Source organism: Chroicocephalus ridibundus, chromosome 4, assembly GCF_963924245.1.
Source record: "Chroicocephalus ridibundus chromosome 4, bChrRid1.1, whole genome shotgun sequence".
Lineage (NCBI taxonomy): Eukaryota > Metazoa > Chordata > Aves > Charadriiformes > Laridae > Chroicocephalus > Chroicocephalus ridibundus.
In genome coordinates, this window is record NC_086287.1 from 83525689 (window position 1) to 83541302 (window position 15614).

General features: G+C 39.3%; 1 protein-coding gene across 5 annotated transcripts in view; it reads right to left on the bottom strand.

Annotated features, from left to right (window-relative positions):
* Positions 1 to 1941: 1941 nt before the first annotated feature.
* The window catches only part of LOC134515492 (neural-cadherin-like), an 83294-nt gene continuing 69621 nt past the window's right edge, over positions 1942 to 15614 (bottom strand). For 3 of the 5 annotated variants that reach the window (XM_063334529.1, XM_063334530.1, XM_063334527.1), the window contains 8 exons: positions 15134 to 15257; positions 14385 to 14565; positions 13352 to 13518; positions 12313 to 12577; positions 10407 to 10587; positions 9178 to 9422; positions 6364 to 6518; positions 2669 to 5175 (listed from right to left, as the gene is read on the bottom strand). In XM_063334529.1, coding sequence (XP_063190599.1) covers positions 4762 to 5175; positions 6364 to 6518; positions 9178 to 9422; positions 10407 to 10587; positions 12313 to 12577; positions 13352 to 13518; positions 14385 to 14565; positions 15134 to 15257 — 1732 coding nt within the window. In that variant the 3' untranslated portion in view covers positions 2669 to 4761. The other 2 variants (XR_010071025.1, XM_063334531.1) reach the window with 2 other exon arrangements.

Here is a 15614-nt window from a genome sequence, read left to right on the forward strand (position 1 = left end):
TTCAGATGGCAGAGACAAAATGTTATCAAGTAGCCGGAGTGTTCTTAGGGGAGAAAAGCCTTTGAGATCCATAAGTATATTTTCATTTCTTGTTTCACTGTTCTGCCGGTGAGATCTAACATAGTTATTTTATAATATGTTGTTGTAAAGAGATGTAATGACTATTGTATACTAAATAAATTGTGTAATTTGAAAATCACTTTTTTGGTGGTTTTTATGTTGAGATGGATTGCGAAAGGCGCAGTTTAGGGAATGGGCTTTTTTCAGTCCGTATGGAGGAAAGCAAAGTAAAGTATTTTTCAGCAGGAAGTTCTGACGTTTCTCACGCTTGTTCCATTGCATGTATCACTGACTTCGTGAATCATCTTTGTGTTTTAACAGCTTGCTGGACTTCCTGTCTCTGTTACAAGTTAAAGGTGTATCAGCCGTGATTTTTACCAGTCATCACCCGATACTTTACGTCTAGCAAGGCCGGCAGACTGAGGCAGTTACTCCCTTTGAAGTAAACACAGCTTGCTCTGACCAATAGGGATCTGCCCGTTTCCACATCGTAGCTCACGCTTTAGTATTCCTACACAATGAAAAGAAGCATGGATTCTTTGGGAGAGAAGAGTTACGTGTATGAAGGGCTTTATTTGGATTAGGTCCTGCTATGGGTAAGCTTTTAAAAGCCTCAGCGTTCTTGCGGCAGGGAGAAGCGGGGTGTGCCGAGCGATAGGGACAACTGTTTAGCGTGTCTTGTCGCTTGTGCGCGAGTGCAGTCCCATCCTGGCATGTGTAGTGCTACTCTTAAAGTAAGGTTTGGGGGAGTTTTCATCACCGCTGTTAATTAGGTACAGACAGGACTTCTATAAGATCAATTTAATTAATGAACCGTGACCATAATGCGGTATGCTTGCATTGAGGGGATTCTGGGTTCTAGAGAATCAGTTTTTTCAAAACGTCCTCGTTCATCAAGTTACCAATAGCGTGGTGTGAGCTGTTTACTTAAATCCCCAGGAAATGACCATGGTTTTTAGCATTTCTATAATTAAGAAAATGCTCGACTTTCTTCTTCTCGCCTAGTCCTGCTCCTTTTACAGCCACGCTTTCCCTTCTAAACCTGCTGGTAGGAGCCAGTCGGTCAGCCCTAAGGACAGTCAGCTTTCATACAGCTTGGCTACATGTTATGTACTTGGAATATCATTTTAAAAGGGGAAAAAAACACAAAGATTAATGTAGTTGACAGGCAGACGGATTAAATACTAATATCCACATGATTATTTAAATTTCAGACCTTTACAAATATTTTATACTAAATAACATGTTCTTACTACATGTTTAAAGTCTGTAAAGAACGAGGAAGAAGATTAAGAAAAGTACCAGATTACTGAAAATCCCACTACCTAGGGACCCAATGGGGGATTTTATTCAATTTTTTTTTCTTCCCCTCTCACCCGTTGCAGAGCTTTCTCTTGTCAACCAGCTGTTCCTGTTCTTGGGCGATGTCAGTGCTACGCTGTGATAAGCTTTTTTGTAGAGATACTGAAATATTTGTATGTGTCTGTGTAAATGCAGAACAAGCGAAGATATGATTTCAAAAATTGCCCAGTAATTAAAAGAGCAGCACGCAAATTAAAACAGATAAATTAAGTGAGCTAATCAGTAATCTCTAGAAAGAGTAAAAGCAGGTTTTAATAGGGCATGGCAGCTATGACATGAGTATGTTATTACTGAGATTGCGTCTACACAAGTTCCTATAGCAGTCTTAAAATGTTTTCTACCTTTTGTTTTATAGTGTATATTCTGTAAAACATATGGCTAACTGCAATTGTACGAGCAGCTCCGAGGTTGTGGGTGTTATTAGAATTTATGTTTGTTTACAAATTAGTGCCATGCCGGTAATAGGGGAAGAAGCGACGTACAGGTTGGGTTCCAAATGGCCTGTTTGGGAATGGTGACAGGAGGGGTCTCAGCCCCAGCAGCTCTGCGGCGGTGCCTGCACGGCCCAGCTGCCCGCGTGGCTCCGGTCACCAAGATACACAGTTGTGCTCGGGCTTGCTTTTACCCTCACCCACTGAGCAGTTAAATGTGTCATGGATGGAGCAAGAGCTTCAACAAAGAAACCTCCATATCACAATACTCTGTAATCAGGTTATTTGGGCACATTCCCGCGAAGGCGAGAGTGTTAAATTTGTTTCCAGGTGCTCAATAGATGGTGACGCATTTAGAGCAAAGCACCACTGACTCCTTTGCTGATCACATTGTGTTGCAAACCTCGATTTGGTAGTCATCTGGGAATGAATTAAGATACAGGCTGGGGAGGAAGAGGAAGGAAAAATAACTGGAGTGTTCTGAGGTGTATTACTGTCTTGCAATTTTTCCTCTTTGTCAAGATCTTTTCACCATCCACCTTCTGTACTGGGACACGCGTCCTATTGCACACTGTGAATGTAAAGTTAAGGATTTCCTTCTTCTTAGACTAATCGTCTGCCTGTTGCAAAATGCACAACCATGCTATATGCAAAAAGCACTTGGATATCGGGGTGAAGTACTGGTCTGTAGATGGTAGCATGTCTTGAGTCCACGCATCAATTAGAAAGTAACTGCTGATTCCCTCAGCTTTCCAGACGGAGCAGCGGACATGACTCGAATCTGTGGAAGCAGCTGATCAAAGCTGAGAGAGAAATAATTCAATAGAGTCCAAGCTTTAGTCAACCTTAAATATATGCAAGGAAGAGACATCATATACAGAAGGCTTATTTATTATTCCTACAGTGCCTTAGATATGCATGACACTTCGCAGGCAAATACAGACAGTCCTTGCCCCAAGGAGCTTACAAGCTAAATTCAATTAAAACCAGCGAAAATGACAGCATATCCATAGTTATGGAAAGAACACAGGGTATGCAGACAAAATGAGTGCTGTTTGGGGAAGGAATAGATTTTTGTGCATAGGATATATTTACTTCATTTTCCATATCCCATTTGTGACTGCTATGATCATGAAATACAGAATCTGACATACCTGACTTGTGAACGTTGCAAGATATTTTAGCCCGTGTTTCCTCACAGGTAAATGTATCAGTAAAATTAACGAAGTCATAGACTATGTACCACCTGTGAATCAAAACTATTGGGCATGGCCAAAAATGGCATTTAGCTTTTGCAGGTGAAAACGCCACATCATCTGCAGTGTGTAACTGTTGGTTGACTGCTCAACATTTTCCAAAGCGTGTCACAAACGCCCGCAAGAACAAGATACTGTGTGAACATTTCTCTTTTGTGAAATGCACAAATTAATCTAGCCAGCAGACTGCAATGATCTACTTATTTATGTTTTTAAATATATATAAAAAATAAAAGCCTAACCTCCCCAAAACATGCTACTGATGCAACTGTAAGCAAAGCAGTTTTAATGTCTGTTACAATACATTGTTTTCTGCTTTAATAAAATAAATTACCTCAGACTCTATATGATATAGTATCAGCTGATAAGATCATATATAATTTACACATTATAATATATAAATGACACAAAATAAGATTGTGTTATTGTGTTCTTGCTGCACTTTACTCCATTTAGATATACAACCGGTCTCAATTAAAAAAAAAAAAAATCAAAATTAATTTTATGGAGCCTTCTCTTTTCCAAATATTGTCAGGTTAAAAAAAATAATATTCCAGCATACCAGCTGGACATTAAATGGTCTGAAAAGAGGACTGATAATTTAGAGCATAATATTCTACCCCCTGCAACCACTTTTAGTTTTTTCCTGTGTTTCTCTGTCTCCAATAAATCATTATTTTCTACTATAACATATCTGAGGGAGGCCTGTATTATTATTATGTGCTACCATTCATGGTTTTTGGAAAATTAACATCTTTGAATTATTTTATTTTTTTAGGGTTTTATTTATCACAGGGTTTATTTTTAGAAGTCCCAGTGCTGAGCGAAGTTCTTTTTTGGATACAGGAAAGACCTTCAGCCTTCTGACATCCAAAACACACAAGGTATTTTGACAACATCCAAGGGACGTTGGGTTTTTCTCTACTAAAAATGTATCCATAGCCCCAGTCAGCTCTTCCTGGCAAGGCACTACACGGCCACAATTGTAATGCTTCTATGACAGGAAGTTTAGCAAACCATGAGGGACAGGACTGTGGATGGAAATGACGTGGTTCAGGCTGGTCCTTAGTTTAGGCTCAGTTTAGTAGCCCATTAGAAATGACAGATTATGGTGAACTGTGATGTTTGCTACTGAAATGCCTAACTAGTGACCTTTGAGGCTAGTATGTGTTAGAAAACCTGGCCTTTGAATTAAGAAAAGTAGTTGCAAGCAGCTGACTTGATGTGTGGTGCCTAAATTAATTTTCTACATTTATATGACAGCATAAAGGGATTTCATTAAGCTATAACCAAAGTTAAAGATCCCAATCCTTTACCTGGATCCATGGGCTCTCATCTGCGCTACGTTCAGTGAGCAGGTGCTGTAACTGAAGCTCAGTCGGGGAAACAAGATGGGTATAATAGAACATGGACTTCATTTCCACAAGAAAAAGACAACGTGCATTTTTTTCTTCAAGTAACCGCTAAAGCTCCTACTGAAAACAGTACACACAGCACGCTTTCTTCATGCTTTGAGCACCGTCTTAGCTTAGATACATAGGATCTCTCAGAGTCCTTTATTACCTTAGTGACAAAAAAAAATCTATTTATTTCTTAAACACTGTATGTGAATGACTAAGTACCCCACTTTGAAAATAGTAGACTTGGTAAATCTACAGGTCTTCTGCATCGATAGGTGAGTACAGTTCACTTAGTTTCTCAAACTTTGGTCCCCACTCTTTAATGTCATCATACACTATACCCTCACCCAGTCCAGAGGAGCTCAGGGTGCTCAGACTGCTCGCAACCGAGCATTCTCCTTCGGTGCAAAACACCTGCAGTGAGTCTTGGGGCACAGCCTGGGGATGAAGGTCGGCATCTCTGACGACATCTGACAAGTATTGACCAAAGTCTGCACTAGTAAAAGAAAATTCTGTAGTTGCTGATGGTTTGGTCTGCTCCTGCGTGCCTGGGGACACGTCACTAAAGAAACTGCTCAGCTTTGTTGGTTTTTCTTTCTTCTTGTAGAGGGAATAGGCTGGGCTGGTTTGAATAGAGACCTGCAGTTCCGCCATGTTGTATGCGTCCTGGAGTGAGAAACCATGCACGTTATATTAATATTCTCTGTAGGCCCCAAAATTTCACATTCTAGTGGAAATAAAGAAGGACCAATCCTGAGGCAGTCCGTTTGGTGTGAACACAAGAAGGACTGGCTTGTTCAACCAACTCTGCCACCTGCAACGCGCCTAAGCAAGCCAAAACCCACCAAGCAGATGAGAATGCATGAGGAACCCCTCTGCAGCCTGCACTACTACAGAAACTCCTTAGTAAGACAGCCTCTTGTGCCCATAGTCCTACCCTCCACTAACGCTGCAAAGCCAAAACTCTCTTGTCCGAGCACCCTCACCACATTTAATTTTTATTTTTTAATCCCTGACTTTTTTTGATCCATCACATCCATTCCCTGACTATTATTACCTCTGCAGAGTCACACCACCTTTTGAATCCATGAAATGAACAAGTTTCAAAGGCAGCAGTGAAGTTCCTCACCTTTTTCAAACATAGCAAATAATCTCAATTATTCATCTGCAATATCTGCAGTTTTCTTTCAAAGTTCTGGCTTAAACTGACATGTAGAAATCCTTAAAACAGCTAGCAGAAGTGTTAACGTTACCTGGTTTGGGTATAATCTGGTCTACTGTAAGTATAAATGCAGCATGTGTTCACTAGCATATTTCTCTCCCAAACAGAAAAATGCAGAAAGGTTCTTCCACAACCACCATGTGCTTTAGGGCTCAAGACGCACAAATGTAGTACCTCGGTTTCTTAACAACTCAAGTCTGAATAACCGCTGTTATCAACAGTTTCCAGAGAGAGACTGTCCGTAAGGAACAGTTCATGTCAGGCTCTTTCAACCCTTCAGTCCTACAGCAGTAATTACCACTGAGAACCTCGGCGGCCCCGAAGCCATGAAGCCAAAAACATCAACTGTTAGTTCTTTACTGCTAAACTCACTCTACAAGCATTTTTAAATATGCACATAGGATCACTAGCTTTAAGACAAATTAGAAATTGATAGGCATTTATCTCTGCTTAAGAAACACGCACCCTTGGGTACATAACCTTGCAAAGAATTCATCTACCAATTGCAGTAATGAATCAGCGGAACAAAGGTTAAGGTCCTCAGTTATAAAGGAAAAGCATAAAATACATTTTCGTTATCACTGTGAGCCACCAGTCCCCTCTTAATTGTAACATAACACAATGATCCTTACCTGGTCTTGTTCCCCACCCCCTTCTTCATTGTAGTTGAGGATATTTTCTCTGATGTCCTCCAAATCCTCATGATGCGCAGATACGCGGTAAATTCCTCCGTTCAGACCTTTGTGACTCTTCCAGCGAGCCCACAAGAATACAGCACTGAACAGAGCTGTGTAAACACACAGGAGCAAAACAGAACATCATTCAGAAACAAACAAAACATTTACATACAGCCGTGCCGCAGGATGGCTGAGGCAGCCGCCGCTCTCGAGGAGTACTGCAGCACGAGTTTGCAGTCAGAGCCAGCAAGGCTGGAGTTCTGCATTTCTCAGCAAATGTTTGATTTTTGCACTCTTCGATGTAGTTACAAGTGAACATCAATGACAAAAGAAAAGGTCTTTAAAGAGCATTTTAAAATATGCCCTTTAAAGTACAACTTTGAAGTTGTTAAACAACTGAATGACCCAAGTGGTGTTCAGAGACCTGTCTATTTACTGTATTGAGTTAAACTTTGTAAGAGAGAATTTATACAAAAGGCTAGCACTTAAGTAAAAATGTGTTGACAGTAACAGATAGAATTACATATAAATTAAGCACATGAAGACACAAGACAAAAGAGGAAATCACTTTTATACATTTTACTAGAAAAAAAAAAATCAGGCACAGTTTGCCTTAGCATCCATGAATTTAAACATTTTTCTTAAATGCTTAGGTGCATTTTACACACTGGCAGTTGTAAAGCTTCAACATCAGATACTGAACATTATGTAAATAGAAACTCATGTACCACTGTGTTACCAACTCTATAAAAATTGATAAAAGCTCATAGTAAGACCTCAAACCATTGGATACCATAAACTTACACCGTGGTGAATTAAAGAGATCAGAACCTCTCACAGAATATCTACACGGCAGAGCACAGCTCTGTGGAGCAGCATCTAGATGACTGTGGGGCTGAAACTGGTGTACGTGGGGGTCTGTGCCCTGCACTGTGCGGTGTAGCTAGACCCTTCAATGAATCAATGCGTTTGAGATGTATTTACCTCTTCCTGCCCCTGCCCCCAAAATGTACAGAAACATGTCACACAGATTTTCACGCATGGTAACTTCTTAGCAAAGTTATTTTTTAGCTGAGCTGATTTTGAGATACTCATGAAGTCTTCTAAATGTTCTACATCTCTTATTCTTTTACTCTGACTGCTAATAAAAAGCCAATACTTACAATGAATATAGCCCATGTTCCAAGAGTGTAGCAAGAGAGTAAACCAGAAGTACCCCCTGAAGACAGTATCTTTTCCATATAGATACCACCAGTGTAAGCTCCTGCCTGATTGTCATTAAACAGTGCTGTCATTAAAAGCAATCTATGAAGCTTATTGTTTCTTTGAGCCATAGCGTTAGTGTTAGGGCAGCTGTAAGCTCCAAAGTATTACAGTGTCTTTAACTGAACAAAATGAGCTGAAGTCTCCTCCTGGCAGGGAGGGGCGGGGAAGGTTCGTGTGGTATCGAACCAAGGTGAAGTCGCCCTGCTATTGATTTACTTGCAAAACGGTTCCGTATTTGAATTTAAAAGATGTAATCAGATGTCAGAAAAGCAGCTTCTCGAATCTATTAGAAACTTACAAATTTATAATTAAAATTGCATGAATTAATCACTTCTAAGTGCGTTACCTCTTTCTGGAAGCTGTGTAAGAAAAAGGGCATCTGAAATCTTGATAACAAGGAATTTCATTAAAAATTCTCCTAACAAAAGTTACAGTTGTGTGGTGATAGCATTCTTAACCACATCTACTAAAATTTTCACAGCAATGCACACCCCTTGGTTAAAACCAACTGTTTCTAACTCATAATTTAGACCCAAAAGATTAGCAGGATTATTTGGTAAAAGATCCTGTTGTTTTTTCAGTCAAGCACAGGCAGCAACACCAAGTCAGCTCACAATAAAACCACTCTGACGCACCCCCTCCTTGACATAATGATCTCTGATCAACCTCCACTAACTGGGATTCCAGAAGCTGTGAAACCAGTTAGCTTCCTCCATTATTTGCTGTTCGTGTTTGCATGGCAAACAGTACCTAGCAGAGCTGGGGAAAATAATGGTATTTCAGGTAGCTACAGATGGATGCAGAATAGTCCACAATACATTTTCAGACTCTTACTACGACTTCCGAATGAAACCTAACACTGCAAGCCATGAGAAAAAAAACTATGCCCTTACACAGGCAGACTTTCATGAAATCTGAATAAACAAGGAGGACTCAAAAATGTGATCCTTCCTCACTAGTGAGATCATTCTTTGCCTTTTCTCTTCTTTTTAAGACCCAGTGCCTAAGCCTGAAAATGGCTGAGGAAGACAAAAGCAGCTGTTGGGAGCCATGACACAGCTGGTAAGGTGCAAGAGACTGCTCCTGAGTGACCAAAAGTATTACTATCAGACAGCATATTTCTCCTAGACTGAAAAATCCTTTTCATGCTCAGTAGTATTTTAAACAATGTTTATCTGGTATCAGTTCCCACTCTTGCTGTTCAATTGACTTTGCTTCCAATTATGCATCTGAACAGTTCCTTAGCAATGAAGTGAAAACGTGCAGAAAATAAAACTGCAAAGACTTTCCATTGCTCACAAATGTTGATTCACTTAACAATATGTGCACACGGGGATGATGGAACTGATGGAGCTGAGACCATGGCAAAAAAAAATGAAGGCAGAGTCAAGTCTCCATTAGGAAACTGAGTTTTTCAGCAGGAAGATGAGATGACGACTATTCAGGACGAGATGGATAAATGAGGTCACCAAAGGTAATACAAGATGTAGTTGCCATAACTACCTAACAGCGCCAAAAAGCAAATGCAGATGGCAAACATGGAACTAAAGCTCAGGCCTGTATCCTTGTGAAAGATTGCCAGTGCGATTTCACAGTTACGTCCAGTATAGCCATCAGGGCAGTGGCATTGGAAGTTGGTTGGTGACTGTGAGATGCAGGTACCATAGTTACAGGGCCTTTTAGCACACGCAGTGTAGACACACTGTCTACCAGTGGCATTTTCCATGATCATGTGTCCCGGAGGGCAACTGAAAAGACGAAGGCAAAATGAAACCATTAAACTTTGAGAAAAGCAGGCATGAAAGACAGCATGTAAGACTTTAAAACAGTCTTTGATGACACTCTATATACAGTTTCTGAAGTAGGTACTAGAAGTTACTCAGAATAATTACAGGACTGTAGTCTTTTCTAAAGCAGTCATACAACAATGAGCTCCACAACTTTAAACCCTTACATTTGGACTTTCAGAACTCAGGTAGTTCCACTGGCTTCTGCAAGATTACACATGTGAAAAATAGCTGGATTGGGGTCTGTAGTTCTGTCTACGCAGGACAAGCTATGCCACGTTCTTTGTGTTTCCATCACAGTGAATTTACAGAAAAAAATACATCTCTAGAGAACTCCGTTTGCGTGGACAGTAGCAGTCAGTAATGTTTAAAGTGTATGTTTTCAGAGCACAACTAACTTGAGTTAGTGTTGTCCTAACCTCAACCCCAGACACATATAAAAACTCTGAGCTTAACGATGCAGTGCTTCGAATGCAACTTGAGTGGCCTGTAAGGGAACAGAGGTCACAGCTTGAGACAGTGCAAGAACTCGGACGCTAACAAAAGAAAACACATCTGCATCGCACATCACAAGCTTCACAAGACAGCTAGCCATGCTAGCGTTCCATTCCACTCCAGCTACCTTACCTTCTTTTCTTGGTTTTCAGGGGTTACAAACATTCCGGATTTGCTACTATTCTTTAAATATTTTCAATTAAGAAAGGCAGCCAAAACTGTTACAGAATCAATGAAGATACACTAATGTACATCAGCTAAGGGCAGTACCTAAAAGGACAGTGTTCTCTGAGTAACTTGATGCCTATGCAGGCATCTAGCTTAGTGTTCCACTGCGGTTCAACTGATTTGATGAGATTGCCAGTGGCAGCCGTCAAGTTGCACACTTCTTCAGCATCCACCCTTTCCCACCTGAATCTGGAGGGTTTGTGTTTTTATTTCCACCATTACCTGCATTCATGCATCATCCACAAATCAATACAAATAAATTCCTGGTTACAAGGGTTATTCCTACAAGCCTCTGAAGAACAGCCTTCTTTGATGCCTTGGGCACTTAGTACTGACACCAGCTCCTTCACGTGAGTATCCAGAGGGATCCTGTAGTTATTAAATCTGACATCCTTCATACATCCTGAGGCAAGGCACAAAGAGACTGTTTCAAACGCCATTCAGCAAGAATGATTTGAAGCAGATGTAAGATTTGGCAGTTTATGTTTAACAAAGGACCCAGGCTACCAAAGTTTAAATCTATGACTGAATTTACCTAAACTTTCATAGCATTGTTCTCTGGTTTTTGATTGAATTTGTTAAAGTTTTCATCAAAATTCCCCAGTATTTTCCACAAGAACAAAGTGCTGCTGCAAGCCCCTATCTCTTGTGTTCAAGACAGTGAAACATGTACCCCTTCGCTATGTTTTCAATAGAAAAGTCCAAATATTGTGGAAAATTTGTTATGTTCTTCAATGTGTACCAGTATAAATTGTGTTTGGTTGATTCTTAACTGTAGTTTACATCTTAACTTTATAGAAGAGTAAACCAGAAATAATGGTCAAACAGCCTTGGGGCACTAATACACATTTTGTACTGAAGCCGTGTGGCATTAATTTCATATGCACAAGTTGCCTCAGCATAAAAGCATAGACCTTGATGAATTAAGTACATTTTGTAACTTCAAAGCCCTTAAAGTTTCAGCTGCTTAACAGCAATTGTCCTAATTAAAATGATCTTCATGTAACCATTTGACTTCTTTAATCTATTTACTTAAAAAACAAATACTATTACTCCCATAAATAAAAATTCAAAATATTGTCCCTAGTTCTCAGCGTAAACTTTAGTTATTGAAATACTTCTAGTGAAACAATAGAAAACAATCTTTTTGTAAATAATTTGTGATAGACTTCTGTTGTAAATTGTTATTCTACTTAATGCATATATATTTTATACATTTTCTCCTCACACTTTTGTGTTATTCACTGAAATACTTTTATCTGGTGAAAACATTACCACCTTGTTTCAAATGGCTTTACCAGAATCTGGTTAAAGAGGTGAGGGGCATGGGAGAGAGAGAGGAGACAGGCAGATACTAGGCGCATTTAACCAAGTAATGGTGTGTGTCTTCCTTGTCAATATAAAAGATGTGCTGCATAACTGTGCATCACTTAGACTGTGATTTTAGGCGAAGGGTGAGCTGCCAACTGAGGACAGAGCAAAAAGCTGTTATGGATATCTTAACCTTACATTTCTCTGCATTTCTCCTTTGTCTAACTATTAAATTTCCATCCATTCAGTTACTAAAAATTTAAATTGTTAGCCCTAATTCAATAAACTATTTCTAATTGTAGCTAATGCTTCAACTGCGTGACTGTAAAATCCAGTAATACAAAAGTAGTGTATAAAGGAAATAAACTAGAGTTTGTTGTGTGCTATGCAATACATGTATAAAGTGGAAATATTCCTTTCAGCAGAGAGACAGTTGTATTTGATAGGGAAGGACAGCTGCTGAATGGACTGGATAGAACCATGCAGTGAACCAGTTCCGTGTATCTAATGCAACGAGCCATCCACAGTCCACCTGGGAGAAGCTCGTGGATCTCCAGTTACAAACACTCTACGTGCAGTTGTGTGAAGGGGTTACCATCTTTGTTCCAACTCCAGTAGCTAACAGTATTTGCACGTAATTCCCTGCTGTACCTTTTTCCTAGTCCTGCTGTTCCTTTTGCAAAGCGTCATGCAAGAAATTTGTTTACTTTGGGCTCTACATAAACAAGAAAGCTTCTCTCCATATGCCCATGTAGTACCAATAAACCTTTATTTTTACACGTCTGTATTTTGAACAGTGAGATCAAGAATCCCTCACCTTGAAAACTCTTGTTTTGCTTGAACGGGTAGGTGTTTCCCAGGACCAAGCTGCTGGGGTCAATCACAATCTCTTTGTATATTCCTGCTGCTTTCAGAATTTCTCTCTTCCCACCTCCTTCATAAAGGCGAAGAGTAAATTCATTTTCATTTCTCTCCAGTGTGACATGATGCCATTCACCATTATCAATGTGGTAGGAGGGAAGGCTTACAGAATAGTCGCCATCACCAAGATTATATGAGACCACTAAGAATCCCTGAACAACCTTGTGGATAATTAACAAAGTAGTAAGAAAAAGAAGAAAAGTCATCACCTGACATTTCGTATTGACCTGTAACTGTCATATTACTTGAACTAAGACTTGTATGTAATCATCAATCTTAGAGCATTTGTTTAAATTTAGAGTACGTTTACACTGCACATACAGTGTAATACAAAGATACTTCAGGTGCTACTGAACTAGACAACCTAAATACTGGTACCAGTGTACTCACAGTAGGATGTAATTCACTCGGAGTAATTTTACCCTGCTTCTCTTGGACAAATTTATGGGCTTCTTCAAATGGTTGAGAATCTGGTGTATCACTTCTACACTGACAGCTCAAAGCAGCTTAGCTGAAGAGGTGACTCATTCAGTGGTATGTATAAAATGAACAGGTTGCCGTTTTGAGAGTGGCATCATGAGAACAGGCACCTCTCTTGGCAGGGTCTGAACTATGCAAAATCAGCCACACATGACCATGGCTGAATAAGACACGAGAGCAGACACACTACTCATGCTATTCTGTATAGCAAACTATAGCGCACTGCAACTGGCTATAAATTCCTTTGAAATCCAATGGGATACCGTGGTTGTGCATCAATATCTTATGTAAAGGATCAGATCTGTAAGTGTCCATAAAATGAATTCCAAAGTTTTTGTGCTTAGCATAAGATTTTCAGTTCTACTTCCAACTCTTAAGCTAATGTTTCTCTGGGCTAGCTATTTACTGGCATTGATTTAGCTTTATGCTATTACTGTCTGGAATGTCTTGCTCACCTGTAGGGTGATGTGTTCATCCTTATTTCGAGATGACATGCTCGTGATGACACTATTAGGCTGACGTGTCCTAATCATGGCTTCAAACAGCGTCCTACGGGCAGGTACACTGACAGGAAGCTGATAGCGAATGTGACTTCCTGGCCCAAATGTATATTCTTTGGCAACTAAAAAGACAGGATAAAGACCTTTAAACCATTTTGTAGGGAGGGGGAAGTATTATTGTTTCCATTATTTTCATAAGAGTTGAAAGTAAAAAAAAAAAAAATAATCAATTGTAATGCACAGCATGGATCCATGAGACATAACTTGTCTTCTGCGACATGTCCCTTTATCTATTTCCGTAACTTCCCCAGTCACTCTCCCACTTCATCTTCCTCTGTAAAGAGGTGATCTCCCTCCTGACTTGATTCTACAATGCTCACAGGATGACAGCAGGAAAGCAGAAGCTCTGACCAAGACAAAAGAAGAGACTGCAGACAAAGTATTAAGTACCACAACGAATTTTCACCTGCTATTTTATAGTTATCTTTTTGCTGCAAACTTTGGCTCCATGGGGGCTAAAGAAAAGATCCTACTATACTGAAAGCACAGATCCTTAAGCCAATAGAGTCTCTTCCAGACACCAACAGAGCAGTAATTTCTAAGTCCAGTTGTGTAGTTCTAATTCTGCACAGTAAGTGGTACTGGCACACTCATATTTAATTTAGGTTATTAGGTATTTCTGAACAGATGCAAATTCAAAAAATCGTTATGAGAACAAATAATTTTGTTCACAATTCTTTTGTCATGCAGTCTCCATTGCACAAACACCCTCAGGACCAAAGAAATTATCTGATACTGAGAAAGTAATTTCTCAAAAGGAATTAGAAAATAAATTGCTAAAAATCACAGGCAACTCCACTGAAACATGGCTTTACACAACATAAACATCAGAAACCACCCCAACAATCACTACCTGCAAACATTTTAAGTTTTCTGTATTGTAAAATTCACCAGCCTATCAATAACGTAACAGAAATACAGACTTCACCTTTATCACACCGATAGCCATAGTAACCCGGCAAACAATGACAAGCAAATGAGCCCCAGTCTCCAAGACACCTCCCATGAATACCACAGGAAGACGACCCCATGGTCTCACAGCTCCCATCCGTCAGTGTGCAGCCGGGGAAGCTATTCAGGGACTCTGCAGGAGACTGAAGGTCATATACCTCCAAGAGAAAATTGTATGACACCAAAATATTATTTAAGAGACATGTATACTTCATTTTTAAACAGAAATAGCTGTATCACATAACAGTCTGTTCTTCATCTGCGTGGCTTAAGATGCTAAGTTTGCTTTTTGATGTTCAGGTTTCAATTTATTTTATCAAGACCATATTTTGCCATTGAATAAACTCAACTGACTATGAAAGCAAAAAATCCCTAATATTTCCTAACAAAGCAGACAGCTGCTGTAAATATACCATTATACAATTGCCATTCATAAGTTCCCTGAATGCACAAAGAAGCGTGGAAAACAGATGCATGAAGTAGGGGATAAAAGAAGGCACAGTTTCTGGCTCACACATACATCTGCTTGTAATAATGAAATAACTTCTCACGGTAGTTATTCTAATCATAACAGAAAAATCCAGAATTTTCTTGTATTTTACACTGACACATATGGACATTGAATAAATTAATGAAAGCAAAAGTCTCAGGTATAATACAAATCTCTCAAAAATTTAGTAAAGCGGCTTACTCCTTTGCTAAAGCAAAATGTTACACTTCTCTTACCTGAGTATCCAAGATGAAATTGCGCAAACAGCCAGAAAAATGTTTGTGTAGCAATTGTGGGTAAGAATATGGTAACGATTCTTTTACACCACCCAGCTGTAGAACATGGTTCGCATTCAAATACCTTTAAAAATTATATGAATAATAATAATAGATGTGAATTTACATTCAAACATAGGCATTATATAATGAGGCAGGTCAACAAACACCTACATTACATTTCCAAATAATAGAGGCTTTATAAAATAACAAAAGAATGCAACTATTTTATCTACTTCTTTCTCTGAAATACAGTCGGTGAGCAGAAGCTGGTCCTTTAAAATGTAGGGTAATTTATTATTTAAAGATGACACAGTTCAAGTATCTTTATTAGTACAAAGGTTTCCCTAAAATATAACCTGAATATTCCTCACTGTAACTTAAGGCCCTGTACAGAAGAGATTGTCTAAATCCTCTTCGTATTATTATTTTATATACACTT